General features: G+C 35.2%; 8 protein-coding genes and 3 pseudogenes across 11 annotated transcripts, besides 3 other annotated features; 3 read left to right on the forward strand and 8 right to left on the reverse strand.

Moving 5' to 3' along the window:
* Positions 1-7,232: part of a mobile genetic element that runs on past the window's edge.
* On the forward strand, positions 274-858 carry TVAGG3_0873670 (uncharacterized protein; the record flags this gene model as incomplete). The annotated part of the gene is made up of 1 exon (XM_001291134.1): positions 274-858. One exon carries the CDS (start codon positions 274-276, stop codon positions 856-858), a length of 585 nt encoding a protein of 194 aa, XP_001291135.1.
* Positions 887-1,087, reverse strand: TVAGG3_0873680 (uncharacterized protein; the record flags this gene model as incomplete). The annotated part of the gene is made up of 1 exon (XM_051250152.1): positions 887-1,087. One exon carries the CDS (start codon positions 1,085-1,087, stop codon positions 887-889), a length of 201 nt encoding a protein of 66 aa, XP_051085627.1.
* Positions 1,555-2,430, reverse strand: TVAGG3_0873690 (protein of unknown function, DUF4106 family; the record flags this gene model as incomplete). Its single annotated transcript, XM_051250153.1, has 1 exon — positions 1,555-2,430. One exon carries the CDS (start codon positions 2,428-2,430, stop codon positions 1,555-1,557), a length of 876 nt encoding a protein of 291 aa, XP_051085628.1.
* Positions 2,467-2,913, forward strand: TVAGG3_0873700 (annotated as a pseudogene). Its single transcript has one exon. A coding segment is annotated over exon 1 (447 nt).
* On the reverse strand, positions 3,840-4,618 carry TVAGG3_0873710 (annotated as a pseudogene). The gene has a single exon. A coding segment is annotated over exon 1 (779 nt).
* Positions 4,646-5,326, reverse strand: TVAGG3_0873720 (uncharacterized protein; the record flags this gene model as incomplete). Its single annotated transcript, XM_051250154.1, has 1 exon — positions 4,646-5,326. The coding sequence occupies one exon, from the start codon at positions 5,324-5,326 to the stop codon at positions 4,646-4,648; it is 681 nt and encodes a 226-aa protein (XP_051085629.1).
* On the reverse strand, positions 6,373-7,014 carry TVAGG3_0873730 (protein of unknown function, DUF4106 family; the record flags this gene model as incomplete). The annotated part of the gene is made up of 1 exon (XM_051250155.1): positions 6,373-7,014. A coding segment is annotated over one exon (642 nt), but the record flags the coding sequence as incomplete, so codon positions are not given.
* Positions 7,233-7,899: 667 nt separating the features above from the next.
* Positions 7,900-8,106: a mobile genetic element.
* A 273-nt stretch (positions 8,107-8,379) lies between these two features.
* Positions 8,380-10,139: a mobile genetic element.
* On the reverse strand, positions 9,081-9,653 carry TVAGG3_0873760 (protein of unknown function, DUF4106 family; the record flags this gene model as incomplete). The annotated part of the gene is made up of 1 exon (XM_051250156.1): positions 9,081-9,653. The coding sequence occupies one exon, from the start codon at positions 9,651-9,653 to the stop codon at positions 9,081-9,083; it is 573 nt and encodes a 190-aa protein (XP_051085631.1).
* Positions 10,140-10,276: 137 nt separating the features above from the next.
* On the reverse strand, positions 10,277-11,894 carry TVAGG3_0873770 (protein of unknown function, DUF4106 family; the record flags this gene model as incomplete). The annotated part of the gene is made up of 1 exon (XM_051250157.1): positions 10,277-11,894. A coding segment is annotated over one exon (1,618 nt), but the record flags the coding sequence as incomplete, so codon positions are not given.
* Positions 11,895-11,958: 64 nt separating this feature from the next.
* TVAGG3_0873780 lies at positions 11,959-12,595 on the reverse strand (annotated as a pseudogene). Its single transcript has one exon. A coding segment is annotated over exon 1 (637 nt).
* Positions 12,596-13,065: 470 nt separating this feature from the next.
* TVAGG3_0873790 (uncharacterized protein) lies at positions 13,066-13,968 on the forward strand (the record flags this gene model as incomplete). Its single annotated transcript, XM_001307902.1, has 1 exon — positions 13,066-13,968. One exon carries the CDS (start codon positions 13,066-13,068, stop codon positions 13,966-13,968), a length of 903 nt encoding a protein of 300 aa, XP_001307903.1.
* Between the last annotated feature and the right edge of the window lie 351 nt (positions 13,969-14,319).

Below are 14,319 nucleotides of genomic sequence, written 5' to 3' on the forward strand. Positions count from 1 at the left end.
TCATTGCTACTGTCAGTAAAAGTACTGCTACTGTCAGAAAAAGTACTGCTACTGTCAGAAAAAGTACTGCTACTGTCAGAAAAAGTACTGCTACTGTCAGTAAAAGTACTGCTACTGTCAGTAAAAAGGAAAATTTGAGAGGGTTTTCGACGATAAAGTACTGCTACTGTCAGTAAAAGTACTGCTACTGTCAGAAAAAGTACTGCTACTGTCAGTAAAAGTACTGCTAGTAGCAGAGATTTTTATCGTTGTGGTCCGACAGGACACAAACGGATGACTGACGTTCCTCTTCCTGAATGCCTTCCAAAGCCAGAAGAACCGAAAGCTGCAGAACCACAACAGTCTCCTCAGCAACCTCAGTTCCAGCAAGTACCTCCGAATTACTACCAATTTCCACCTCAAGGTTACTACCCACCACAAGGCTTCCCGAACTACCCTCCTCAGCCTATGCCTTACTTCCCCAACCCTTGGATGTTCCAGCAAGCTCCACCCCAGCAATTCCAATTCCAATCTCAATCGAAGAGAGACCAAGACTTCGAAGAAGGTCTGAACCGCTTACGCAAAGAGTATGCTACAGCTCCAATGGAAGACGACAGGCTTTCAGTCTCTTCCCTCAAATCGACCGATTCGACTCGTACCACAGATTCGGTTCGTGACCGTGAAGACTACCTCAAGCAGTCTGAGAGACTCTTCATCCTACAACCATTTACAGTTGGAGCTCTCAAGAACATGCGCAATTACGAAGGTCAGACACCAGCTGGAGACCGCAAAACAGACGTACTCGCAAGAGCCGTCCAGCTCGTCAAAACAAAGACGGAGATAGTCGACTTCATACTTGCAGCTTGCCCTTACAAGTAAAAAAATAAACAATTACGAATTAAACTTTTTACTCTTTCTTTTCTGAGTTGTTTAGAGCTGGTTTCTCTTGTAGAAACCTTTCGTACTCTTCCATGGTCATGTAATTGCGAATTTGGTACGCAATTCCAGGTTCGTTGTTTTTGAACCTGATGTATGTAACGCTTCCATCCTCCTCAGGGAAGTAAGCTGCCAACATCTGACCAAGTTTTCTCGGTGACTCGGAGCTCATAAAAATGTCACTTTTTAAACGTTAAGTTTTTAGTCTTAATTTACCCTTTGTTTGTCAAGGTAGTATTGGAGTGCAATTTCTCCAAATTCTCTGTGTCGGAGTTCTTCAGCATTTTCCAAGGTGTACCTGAAGAACTCAAAGAAGTTGTCAAGAAGATACTGCCATGCTGCTCTTCTGAGTTCGTCGGTATTTTGGAAGTGTTGCACCTTCGAGTCTTCGGACATAAAAAAAATGACACTTTTTCTATTAAACCGTTTTGGCATTTCTCATGAGTGAGTATAGTTCTACCGAACCATTGGAAGAGAAGAAGTACCCTTGCTGGCAAAAGACAAAAATAGTTGCCTTAGTTGTCATTGCAATTGTACTCGTAATTGAATTCATTGTACTTCTCTTCACGTACATAAAACTCAGCAATGGTATTTGCTTTAAGAAGCTACCATCTTACTAAGACTAAACACTTACATTTTTCAAGCTTGACTTTTTACAATTTGAACTTTGTTTGCGTAGATATGAATTCTGAAAGAAGTATGTGGGTCTTGTATGACTTTGTACTTCTCCCATAGTTCATGTCTGTCAAACTTACCTGCCATGGACTCTTTCATAAGTTCCATGAAATCGTCTTCGGACAATCCGGGGAAAAGTATTATGTCAGTAAGTATTCTTTTAACATCCTTACTTAAACTCTTTGCTGTCTGTACACAAATGACAACTGAGATGTTAAAGTGTCTGAGCTTCTTAAGAATTCGACACATGTCTTGTTCTCTATTCTTTAACAAAGGATGAGAGGCGAAATCATCTAAGATAAGAAGACATCTATGAGGGTAAGTCTTCCAATCGTAAGATTGCAATTTCTTCGAAATGTATTCTATCTCTTTCTGTTTGTTTCTGAAGTGTTTCTTCTCTAATATTCTCTGCATTTCCTCATTAGGGTCTTTGAACTTAGAATTTATATACTCATTTATAGCATTATACTTCAAAACTCTTCTTTGGTACTTCTTTATCCAATCTAACAACTCAGTATCCTTTATACATACTAACTTAGACTTCTTTATAATATCTTTGAACGAATTGACGGTTTGGTCAAATTGACCAGAAGTCGAACAAATAACAACTAACTCATAGAATGGGTTCTTCTCATCTAGTTCTTGTTGTTGTGCAGCCATTTTAAGATAAGTGAAAGTCTTACCAGACCCAGGTGGTGCAATTAGACCTGTTATACCATTCTGAGCAAATAAGAACTTGTCATGTATAGGCTTTATCTGAGCATTTTCTAACTTCCTCTTGTTCTTATTTAAAACATTCTCAAATTTCTTGTCAATGTCAGCAAACTTTTTTTCTAACATATTTTTAGAAAAATTAAAATTTTTATCTTTTAGAAAATGTCTAGCGATTTCGCTATCTATATTCGAGACAAGCTTTTTGACAGCAAAACATCTGTCGACCATAAAATCTTACATAGTGTAAACAAGAAAGGTGAATTTGTTCTAAAGTTCTGTTTCTGGGAATATGACAAGAACCATAAAACATTACAAAGAGCAGTCTTAAAATTTGTCAATGACAGACTTGTTGACAGAGATGACGCCGATTGGAAAGATGAAGTCCAACAAAAGTTCTTAGAATGCAAAGAAGACACATGCGCTGTTCTTGAAGATGAAATAGAAAAGAATAAATGAGCTATTAAAGGACAAAGAACTTTTACATAAATATGGTTTGAGAAATTTGACGTCTCACCACCAGAAAAGAAGAAGAAAGAAATGAAGAGAAAAAAGAAGAAGAGAAGAAAGAACCTGAAACCAGTTCCAAAGAAAAAGAAATTTGACATGTAAAAATAAAATTTTATTTTTAGAACATTTCTGGTCAATGTCAATGTTCTCTTCCTCTTTAGGAGTAAACACTGGTTAGACTCTAAAATCTTTTTACCCAATTTACCTTGACTTCTACAACTTTAGACTCATAATATTCATAGTCGTCTGTCTTCTTTGGTTCATAAGGTATAACAAGTTTGTATGCTTTGCCTTCTTTAAGGTTTGAGAACCTTCTGTCAAAACTTTCTTTGACTGTTAACAAACCTTCTATGTCTAAGTCTTCAAATTTCGCACCATTTTAGTCACAATAGCAAACTTAACTGGTTCGATGTTCCAAACTTGCTGAATGAAGACTTTTCAAAATGGTAGAAGTAAACATTCAAATATGTGAATGGGTCTAGTTCTTCTTTAAGTCCTGACATGTACTTATTTACTGAGATGAATTTTGCCATCTTTTCTATCGGATAAAAAATATTTTTTTTAAATTTACTCAGAAAAAAATTTTCTTTGTATAATACACCATTCTGAACATCTAAAAGACTTTTGACATTTGCCAAGAATGTACGTTTAGACGCTGCCATATAACCATATTCTTGACAATATTGTTTATACGAATCGTACAATGACCTTTTCATCTAAACACTCAAAGTCAGTTTCATCTATGAAAGTTCATAAAACACTCTTGTTTGCTTCTAACAATGTTTGTCTCTCTTCGGTATGTGGAATTTCTGTGGGATTGAACTTAGAATATCTAATGTCATGAAATATGAGAACAAGTGGTTGTAAAAGTCAGATGTCAAAGTTTCTGCTAAGTCGTCAAAATATTCTGATCTTTGCATATGAGAATCTGACGTCTCTGAAACTACATATCTTCTGTCAGAACTTTCTAACTTCATCGGAACAGCATTGTTTGAAACCATAATGAAGTTTGCAACATTTTCACAAACTCTTTGGTCTTTATACTTTCTTTCAACAACTCCAACTTTGTCTGTTATAAGACTCTTCAAAGCATCTGAGTTCAAAACTTTTGTTGTATCTATACTTTGAAGTTCATTGCAAACTATAAGTTTCATATTCTCAATTGAAGAGTTAAATTTACCACAAATTTTTTCTAAGTTTGTCATATTCGGATTCGAATAACCTTCTAACAGTTTGCACAAAATATCTGTAAAGAAAGTATTCTTACCAGTTCCTTGTTTTCCAATTATAATGAGAGCAGTTTCATTTTTAGCACTTGGATGTTGTAAGATATTTGCAAACCAACATAAGATATACTCATAAACTTTTTCGTTTCCATTGCATATAATTTCTTTGACATGGTCTAACCAAGCTTCTATAATACTGTGTTTCCATTCTACTTGTTCGTATTTATATCCAGTGAAGATAGAATAGAAGTTTGGAGAAGGTGTATAGAACTTTTATACCTCGAACTGAAAAATCTTCAAGTTTTGACAATAAGATATCCCAAGCATCTAACATCTTCATGCCAACTTTACGACTTTTATTTTCTTAAGTTTCTGTCTACATTCGTTGTCTCTGAAACTATGTTGCTCTTGGTTTGTTAAAGACAACATCCACTCTTTCATGACATAACATTCTGGGGCAGAGTCAACATAAATGACTAAACGTTTTCAAATTCTCGACTGCTTTGTTATAGTCTCTAATATGGACACATATTTCTGAATGCTTGGAAGTCATAAAAATCTGAAACATCTATTCTGTACATTTTATAAAAATAAAAAAATAATATTTTTTATTCTTGACTTTGTTGTTCCATTTGTTGCATTTGTTGTTCTTGAGCTATTTGTTGTTGAAGTTGTTCTTGTAATACAATACTTTCACCAGTTGCATCTTCCAATTCGAAACTTTCTGCCGTCATTGACAAATACATAGGACATAAAAGTTTTACAGGAACAAAGTTTGCGTCAACTAATGTCAACGTTATACTTGCCAAAGTGTTTGAGTTCACTAAGGTTGAAAATTCTGCATTCGAATGAACAATAGGCAAACCAGCAGAGAAAGTATTGTTTATACGCATAAGTATCTTTTGGTCATAATAGTTTCTGTCGACATTCGAATAACACTTTGAACCTAAGTTTGAAACAATATATAAGATTGGTGTGCTTAATGTCAATGGAATAGACATTCCTTGTATGACACCTTTTCCTGTTATAGGAAACTGTTGGTAGTAAAAACCAGAAATAAGTTTTGTATTATAGCTCATATCGTTTATAGTAAACTCAGTCGGACATCCAAACATAATGAAACCTGCTCTAGTTGCAGCACATGTTACACCCGTACTTAAAGTATTAAATAAGTCAACAAAACCTGTTGATGGTATATCTGAGTAAGTATCTTCAAAGGAGTATTTTTTACCATTCACAACAATAAAGTCTTCTGGTGTCAAAAGAGCAAAACAGGCTTTAGTCGTCATTGTGTTTAAGGTCAGTTTACAATATCGTCCTTGAGGACTTTGTAAGTTTGTTGTTATAGAATTATATGACTCAGGGTTTTTAGTCGTAATAGTATAAACCATTATGTCTTCTGCCATTTACTTAGCAAATAAATTTTAATGAAATGTTGTGGTCGTCAAATATTTTTATAACGTCTGGGAAACTATATTTTAAGTTCAACGTTTCACCTCCTTTCATAACGTATATCTTGTCAATGACATTATATGAAACACCACAGCAACCAATGTCGGGTTCTATTTCTTTGATGTTTATATCGTCTGCCTCTGTCAAAAGTTTCAATAGTTCTTTCAAAACTTCATGAGGTGCAATGACATATGAGTTCACTTTTACAGGGTTGTGTTCGACCAAGTTTAACATTATACTTAAAGCTTGACAAATCTTCTCCCTGAGTTTTGAAGTTTGTCTTTCAGTTGTTGGTAGTCGTTTCGAATATCTGCAACAGAACTTAAGTCTCTGTTAACTTCAGGATATGTTGGTTCTTTTACAGGAACAATTGTTATACCATCTTCGTCTTCGTATGGTTTCCCACTTTCAACATCTCTGTCTTTGACATTGACAATAACACTTTGACTGTTTGTTTGAGTTGGTGAATTTAGCTTCACATCTGCCACCGCCATTAAACCTTTTGAAACACTTACGCTTCTATTTTTCGGAAATGACATTTTACTTAGAATAAAAAGATGGACGTATTCGGATATCTTATTGAATTGAAGCAGAACAAAGTTTATACTCACAAACAATACAAATACATTGACAGAATAGTTCTTTACACAAACAATGGAAAATGTTATAGAATAGCAATATTTGCTGAACCAAAATATTTTCATAAAGCAAAGAAAGTTGGTATAACTGAAATGGTGAAAGTTCTTGAAGCAGACAAAAATATAACTTCAAAAACTGACCGATATTACTAAAGGAAAGTTTATAATACAATATTATGTCAAAACTGGCGTACTGTCAATATTTGACGAGAGAAGTCAGTCAAGAACAACTACTGACCTGCTGCCAAAATCTGCTCGATGGAAGCTGTCGTTATGCCAATCTGAGGAGCCCCAGCAGGTTTCATCGAACGAATCTTCAAAAGAGCATCTTCCGTGAAAAGTGCTATTGGTTTTGTAAACTTCTTTGCTCTCAATTCATCTGGACCGTCTCTGTCACCAGTATATTGTATTTGTACAGTACCAACAGTTGAAATACCACCCATAAAGTCTTCTGAGTCAGCAAATGGAATGCCAAGCCAAAAGTTTGAACGGTCTCCATTTGTATATTGAGTTTTTTGACCTCCTGTATGAGTCCATACCTTCACATATGGCATAATAGAACTTTGCATTTCAGGGTTAATGGTTGTTGTGAAGTTGTTGTTAAAGTTCATAGCATCTAATGTCAAGTTGTATGACCTCATATCCTCAACTGTAGAATATTCTTCTCTTGGATAATATTTGCCATCTATGTTTATATGATATTTAATACCAGGGTTGTAGAAACAAGAATAGTCATTTATAGTTCGTCTGAACAGTACAAACATAGTATCTGCATGTTTCATTGCAGTTGTTAAAGCAATATCTGTTCTTGCACCTGCGGCTCCTGGATTTTGGTTTCCAACTTCACCTGCAAAGTCTTTGACAGATATTTGTGTGTATAGGAACATAAGTGGAACTGCAATATATTTGGCAGCTAAAGCATTTGAAATATCTGGGTCCAACATATAGACTGCAAGTCTGCTTTCTATTCTCTTGCATTCAAATTTTTCGCATGTGAACTTAACTGGGTCCCAAGCAGTATTGTTGTCTGCTGTTCCTGAGAAGTAGTAGTTTACTTCAGTGTTGAGGTTTGAGAAACCAAAGTCTAAGTCAACTTTCTCTTTGCTATCTCATACCGAAATGGCTCACCAAAAAGGTGACATTTTTGGCGCCAATAATTTGATTTTTCTGATTCTTTCTATTTAGATATATTTATTTAATATTCATATTCCTTTATATTGCCTCATATTATTTCCCATTTTTAATCATATTATACAAATCTTTAATAATTTTTAATGTTTTGAGCTTCAAAATCTTGTTCTAACTATTTTCATTCATATATCCTAGAAAAAATTAAAAAGTTTTTTAGAAATAAAAATGTTTGTATGTAAAGTATTGAAAATATTCTAGATGAGAAGACATTCTCCAGAAGAGATTGATATTGATTGGCTTTGTGAAGCCATCACAAAATCAAATAATGGAGTTAAGTTAACTGATATTTGCGCGAAAGCTAAAATAAATCATGAAGGCAGAGTTATATATAATCATACTATCTTAAAGTATTCCTAGAAATTTCCAAAATTAACCGAAATATAACTGTACAGAATTACTATTTTCGAGATAAAATTCATATGGAAATACTAATTCATAACGCTTTATGTTATATAAAATTTAATTTATAAAAATTTCAAAATAAATCAAATTTAACACAATGAATATAACTGCAATCGAGTTTTTTGACGATTGATTCTTACGAGAAGTTTTCCAAACTTTGAGTTAATGTCAAGACATTAACTCAAAGTTTGGAAGTCTAATAAGGGGAATTGTAGGCTATGAGGTACTGATTATATATCAGTGCCTCATAGCCTGCAATTCCCATTAGAAATCGGAGAAACTTTGTCCGCATAACTTATGATGCGGACAAAGTTTCTCCCATTTCTACTTAGAATGAAAGGGCAAGAGGTATATAGGTACACTATATATCTCTTGCCCTTTCCTTCTTACCTAAAGACTTCCAATCTTATTTTTTTCCAATTTTTCCCCTAAATTTAAATCTTATATAATATAAATAAAATGCATAATATCAATCACAAAAATTAATGTTTATTTTTTTAATTAAAATTGCCGCGCAATTTAAGGTTTTCTGTCACTTTTTGTTAGCCATTTCGGTACGAAACATCAACTTTCTCTTTGCACCATTTTCCAAATGGTATGCTGGCAGCTCCACCAGCTGTATCTGTAATAGTGAATGGGTCTTGTGTTGGTGCAATGACTAAGTTATTTTTGCTTGGAGTAAGTTCGATAGAAATTTTTCCTGCCCAGTTTGGCAAGTATCTTAAAAACCTGAAGATGAGGAAAGATGACAAAGGAACTCTAAGTTTCAGTTTTACTTTGGTTACTGCTGCTGCAGTTTGTCCAGAAAGGTTAACATAAACTCCTGGAACGTTAGGGTCAAGTCTTCTTATTTTCTCAATAGTTGCATACTGGTCTGTTTGTTCTCTAGCTTGTGGTTGTACTGAGTTTCTCAAAGCGAACCATTCATAGTTTGCCCATGTTACTGTTTGAACTAAGTCAGAGTTAGAATATATCTTATATCCCATGAAAACTTCTGGAGCATATTGGTATCCGACATAGAAAATTCCATTGCAACCTTTCTTGTCAGACAACTTGGCAGAAGGTTTTATTTCAATGTCTTGTTCCACGTATAAGAATGAGTTGTCAATAGAAATAATATGAAACCTGTCGCAAGCAATATCTACTGTTGTTGAAGAACCTTCTCCAAACTCACCTACGTTTCCATAAGAAACAGCAGTTGTATATTCGTAAGTTCCAGGAACTATTTCTGACCTTCTAATGGCATTGTCGCATTCGTTATACCATTCGGAAACATTTCCGTTCATGGCATCCAAAACTGTTGGCGTTATATTCTGAGCGGCGTACATTTCATATGGGTAAAAATATAGAATAGTTGGATTTATGTGTCATAATAGAACCCACTCGTACCAAGCTTTACTTTCTTCCTGACTGAGTTTTTAACTGAATCTTTAACTCTTCTTTTTCCTTCATTGCCACTACTTTCACTAGATGAAGTTACTTCTTCACTACTTTCACTTTGTTCTACTCTTCTCTTCTTCTTTGGTGTCGCTTTTGGTAACTTACCCTCTGCTTCAAGTTGTTGCATCTTTGCCTCATGTTCACCTAGTATGTTGTAAATTTCCCATGTCCTTTTTGCCTTTGGACTCTGGTCGCCCATCTCAGGTAACCTATATCCTAGAAAGATTTTGTCATAGTTTGTATTTGAGTCTTCGCTTATTGTTTGCATGACTCTTTCCTGAGTTTCCGGTTCAAGCTCTTCAAACAGAGCTTGTCCATATGGAATAAGCTCGTTTCCAAATATATGTTTTTGTAGCCATTCTGGTTTTCTTTCCATGTAACCAATAATATCTTTTGTGAATGGGAAAGCTTTTACCCAACGTTTCAGTCTTGCGTCATTTATTTCTGTAGTTGGTTTTATTTTGTCATGGAACATGTTTTTCAATACTAACATTTCATTTGGTACTGTCCATTTGAGTTTTCTTAAATATTCATCCCTTCTCAGTTCATTGTCTGCAAAGTAAGTTTTTATGACATTTTGCAAACTTTCGTTTGCAAGGTCATGTACAATAGGTTCTCTTCCTTCTCTCTCCCTAACTCTCTTTCTAAACTCTTCACCAAATATACCATCTCTATGGTTCTGTGTAGTTTTTTGAGATAAATGTTCTAGAACGTCAGGTGTTATATTTCCCTCAGCCATGTTCATTTCATACTGGTCCAAAATATCTGCATCTTTCATATCTTTCAATGGCATTAAAGCCGCGCTGAAAATACCCGTTATATCTGGTTCACCATTCACTTCCATTGCGTCTACAACTTCTTGGAATTGAGGTTGTAAGTTTATGAACCACCTATCCGGATTAGCTTTATGACCCCATCTCATTGTAGTTCCATAGTCTGCAGAAATAAAAGTAGGTTTGTTTCCATATTGGTTAGGTTCTGAATGAACTTTAAACAATGTTTCATTTCTATATGTTTTGTTGAAATTAAACCTTTTATTTTCACCGAGTTCAGCCAAAGATTGAACGTTATATGGTCGTAAGTAAAAAGGATTATTGTATTTGCGTACATTTTCTTTCAGTACTTCCATTCTATGCTGAATATTTTCATCTGATGTTGGAGTCTTTTGTATGTCGGTGAACATTTTTCGATATTCTTCTACTATGTCAGCCGAATTTTTCTTAGACTCTTGGAAAGATTCCATATTCACCTCATACTCTTGTTGAGGGTCAAGATTTTTCGGCTGTTCCAAATCTTCATCTAGTTCTGTGAAGTTAGTTTCCAAAGGAGGGACTTGTTCGTTTCCTTCAGGCTCTTCTAGCTGTTGTTGCTGAACTATTTCTTCCATGTCTGGTTGTATCTGAACTTCTTCCTGTTGAGTTTCTTGTACCTCATCTGCTGGCATTTCATATATTCCGAGACCGTTTTTAACAAGTTCCCTATCTAAGTCATCCAGACTCATAAACCTTTCTTCTTTCGTTCCGTCTCTATTTTTTACGCGTTTCATGAAGAGAGTTGAATTATCATTTAGCTCTGACATCAAATATCTCGGAGTAAATTCATTCATGTCATTTGGATGATATGCTATTAAATCATATCCCTTAGCGAGCTTGTATTTTCCAGGTTTGAGATTATATCCGATTTGATGCTGAACCATAAAGCTAAATAGGTTCGGGTCAGTATTTCCTTCCTTGAACTTTCTAATAGCTTCTTTATATCTGTCACTAAAGTCAAGAGTATCTGGGTAACCATAATCTTCCTTAAGCATTTTTAAGAATTCTTGGTTTCCTTTTTCTCTACTTCTTTTATGTCCTTGCTCTGTTTGTGGTTGTTGTTGTGCAGGGTTTTGAACTGTTGGTTGTTGTGTTGGTTGTTGTTGTTGTGCTGGATTTTGAACTGTTGGTTGTTGTGTTGGTTGTTGTTGTTGTGCTGGATTTTGAACTGTTGGTTGTTGTGCAGGGTTTTGAACTGTTGGTTGTTGTGTTGGTTGTTGTTGTTGTGCTGGATTTTGAACTGTTGGTTGTTGTGTTGGTTGTTGTTGTTGTGCTGGATTTTGAACTGTTGGTTGTTGTGCAGGGTTTTGAACTGTTGGTTGTTGTGCAGGGTTTTGAACTGTTGGTTGTTGTGTTGGTTTTAGTGCATGCCTGTGTCTGTGTCCATGTGACGATGTAAATGTTTTAGGTAGTCCTGGTGCAGGTGCTTCTCTTGGAGGGTTTGGTGGTATATAAGTTCCACCAGCTGGCACATATGTTCCATCTGCAGCATAATGTCCTACCTGACTTTTCGTTCTTAAGAAAGCATTTACTAGGTCTGTTTTGGTCTGTTGTAACTCTTTTTCTTGACTTTCCACAACAGTTGCTCTAACGGCGTCATAGGCACTTTGAACTGCCTGTCTCGTTGCTGCATCTGTTATTTTCGTCATATTTTGTGCTACTTCTCTTAACTCTTTGTCGAAACCTTCAGACTTCAGTTTCTTTCCAGATGAGAAGTCGTTCACTAGTTTCACCTTACTATGAAGAGCTTCGAAGGCATTCTTAAAGTCAGCATTCATTAAAGCTTCATTTGAACTGTCTTCATCCGCTTGTATTTTTGTCCTTATTGACCCTATAAGTTGGGCTGCTTTAGCGTTGGCTTGGGCATCTAACCAGTCATTATTAGCTTTTATATATTCTGCGCTTTTCATTGCCTTTTGCATGGCTGCGTCGTTATTTTTACTTTCTTGTGCTAAGTTTTCATACTGTACGGTTTGGTTTTGCAACTGTAAAAGTTTTTCTGCCTTTACATTTGCTTCAACTTCTTTTTTATACTTATCGCTATCCATATATGTCTTCATGGCTTTTTGTTTTATCTCTTCATCTTTCAGTACTTTATATTGAGTAGTATGGTTTTTCAAATTTATAACATCTTGTTCCATTTTTGCTACTTCTGCTGCTTTTTCTGACACTTTTTTCGCATATTCCTCTGTACTTAGTTCTTTCAGTTGTTCTTCTTTCTTCTTTTTCTCTACGTTTAACTCATTGAGTTTCTTTGTGTGTCTGTCATATTCTAGTTTCTTTTCGTTTTCACTTATTTGTTTCTGTATGTCTATGTTTGACTTTTTGACATCTGTTATTTGATTTTTGAGTGAACTCAAATTCATTTGACTTTGAGGGTTATAAGCTGTTCCGTCTGCAGCTCCACCATAGCCTGCCATTTTCGCTAAAAGTGCCGCTCTTAAACCTCCACTCTGTGCACCAATAACTCGGTTTAAAAGCATAGGGTTGCTTGACATTTGTTGCAACATAGTGGGGTCATTCATCATTTGTTGTTGCAACTGTTTTGTGGTGTCAGTTTTACTATTGGATGTTTCAATGCTCCCTTCCTCTTACGTATATTCTTACGTAGCTTACGTGGCATTTTAAGTGAAGTTAAAAAGCGGTTTTTGACAGATGTTTATATGACACTTTTTGTTCAGCATAAAAAACTACTCGGTCAAAGTGTTGTCAGTTTTGTAAAATAACCGTCTTATCTCATTCTATAAGGGGGAAAAGGCTTCTCAAAGTATACTTCCTTGGAACGCCTGTAACTTTTCCTGTAGCGACGATAGACCTTACTTGTCCGGACAAAGTTATACTATTTTGAGTGCTCTACAAAAAGTCAACGGCGACGACTCTCAAAAACCGTTGTGTAAAAAGTTTTACCGTTGGACAAAAAAGTATATATAGAAAACAAAAAACGTTTATAGTTCATTCAATATTTGAGATAAACCGTTTTTCCAACGGTAACTATTAAATAAAATAAAAAATAGAGGGGGTCTCCGTTGACGAAAACGGTTTATCTCAAACTTTTCTATGAGTGGTCCGAAAAAAACAGTTCATTTTTATCTAATGGAAGCCAACGCTGTTAACCACAATTCAAACATTAACAATTCTCAACCGCTAACCAAAGCCAAAGCCCCACAACCTCCAAGAACTGGCACAGCGGTTAGAATAACCACCAAAAAGTCTAACAGCGAATTAAGAGAAATTCTTCAACAAATTTGCTCTAAATATCTCAAAGACGCCGAAGAAAACGCACAACCAGACGCTACATACAATACTCAGTTCTGTGAAGTTCTGAACAAAGCAATTACTAGTTCAATTGAACTTACTAAGACAATTCCAAGTCCAATTGAGCTTAGTGATGTCTTAGTTCAGTATTTTCCAACATTTACTAAGCTTATAATGTTGAGAACTTTATACCAAGTTCGTCAAAATCTTCCTCGTTACATCCAACGGTCATTCGACAAGAGAATTGCCGAATTCCATGTCTTTAGTTACGGATATGACGAAGATGAATACGTTGACGAGTTCGGAGACAACCGTACAAAATGGTTTGAATGTTATACGACAACACAATTTGAATTCGACTTTCTCGAATTCAACGCAGCAACCATTCATATCATTGCTCTTTACCTTTCCGAACAACAACAAGACCTCGCAGATGGAGATGTTGTTACTGTCGTCATGAAAACTCCTGAACAATTCGGAAAAAAGAAGTCTCTAATTGCCAAATTCGTTCCAGGACATCATCTTTTCCAACGCACAGAAGTCTTCTGTATTCCTGGAACTAAGTTCTTTGTCAGGAGCGAACTCAAAGAAAGATATAATGTGTCATTCAATTACACATTATATAATGTTTTCGACCCAGAAGAAGGCTTCTTCCCAGAAGCAATGGAGGAGGAAGAAGAGGAGGAGGAAATACAAGACTCTATCCAAGAAGAGTCCTCCGAATTCACACCAGAAGACTAACAATTTTCCGAATAAAAACTTCATTTATACTAAACATCTTCGGGGCTAGAGGGCGCAACGCGCCTGGAAGCCCCACTCACCTGACCTAATGGAACAACAATAAAATTTGAATAGTGTTTTTAATATAACGATATTGGAAATCTGCTAAAATTTATTTAAAATACAATAATAAACTAATTTGATAAATTATGTAGAAAAAATTTCACTACTTTCTGAAAATTATTTCCCTTTGGAACATAATGAATTTAATTATCTTAATATAAAATAATAGCAAAATAATTGAAAATCAAAATTTTGAGAACATTTATTGATTCGTTTTCAATTTTTCTCTTAATTTTTATATTTTGGGAT

This window comes from Trichomonas vaginalis, chromosome VI (assembly GCF_026262505.1).
Source record: "Trichomonas vaginalis G3 chromosome VI, whole genome shotgun sequence".
Lineage (NCBI taxonomy): Eukaryota > Parabasalia > Trichomonadida > Trichomonadidae > Trichomonas > Trichomonas vaginalis.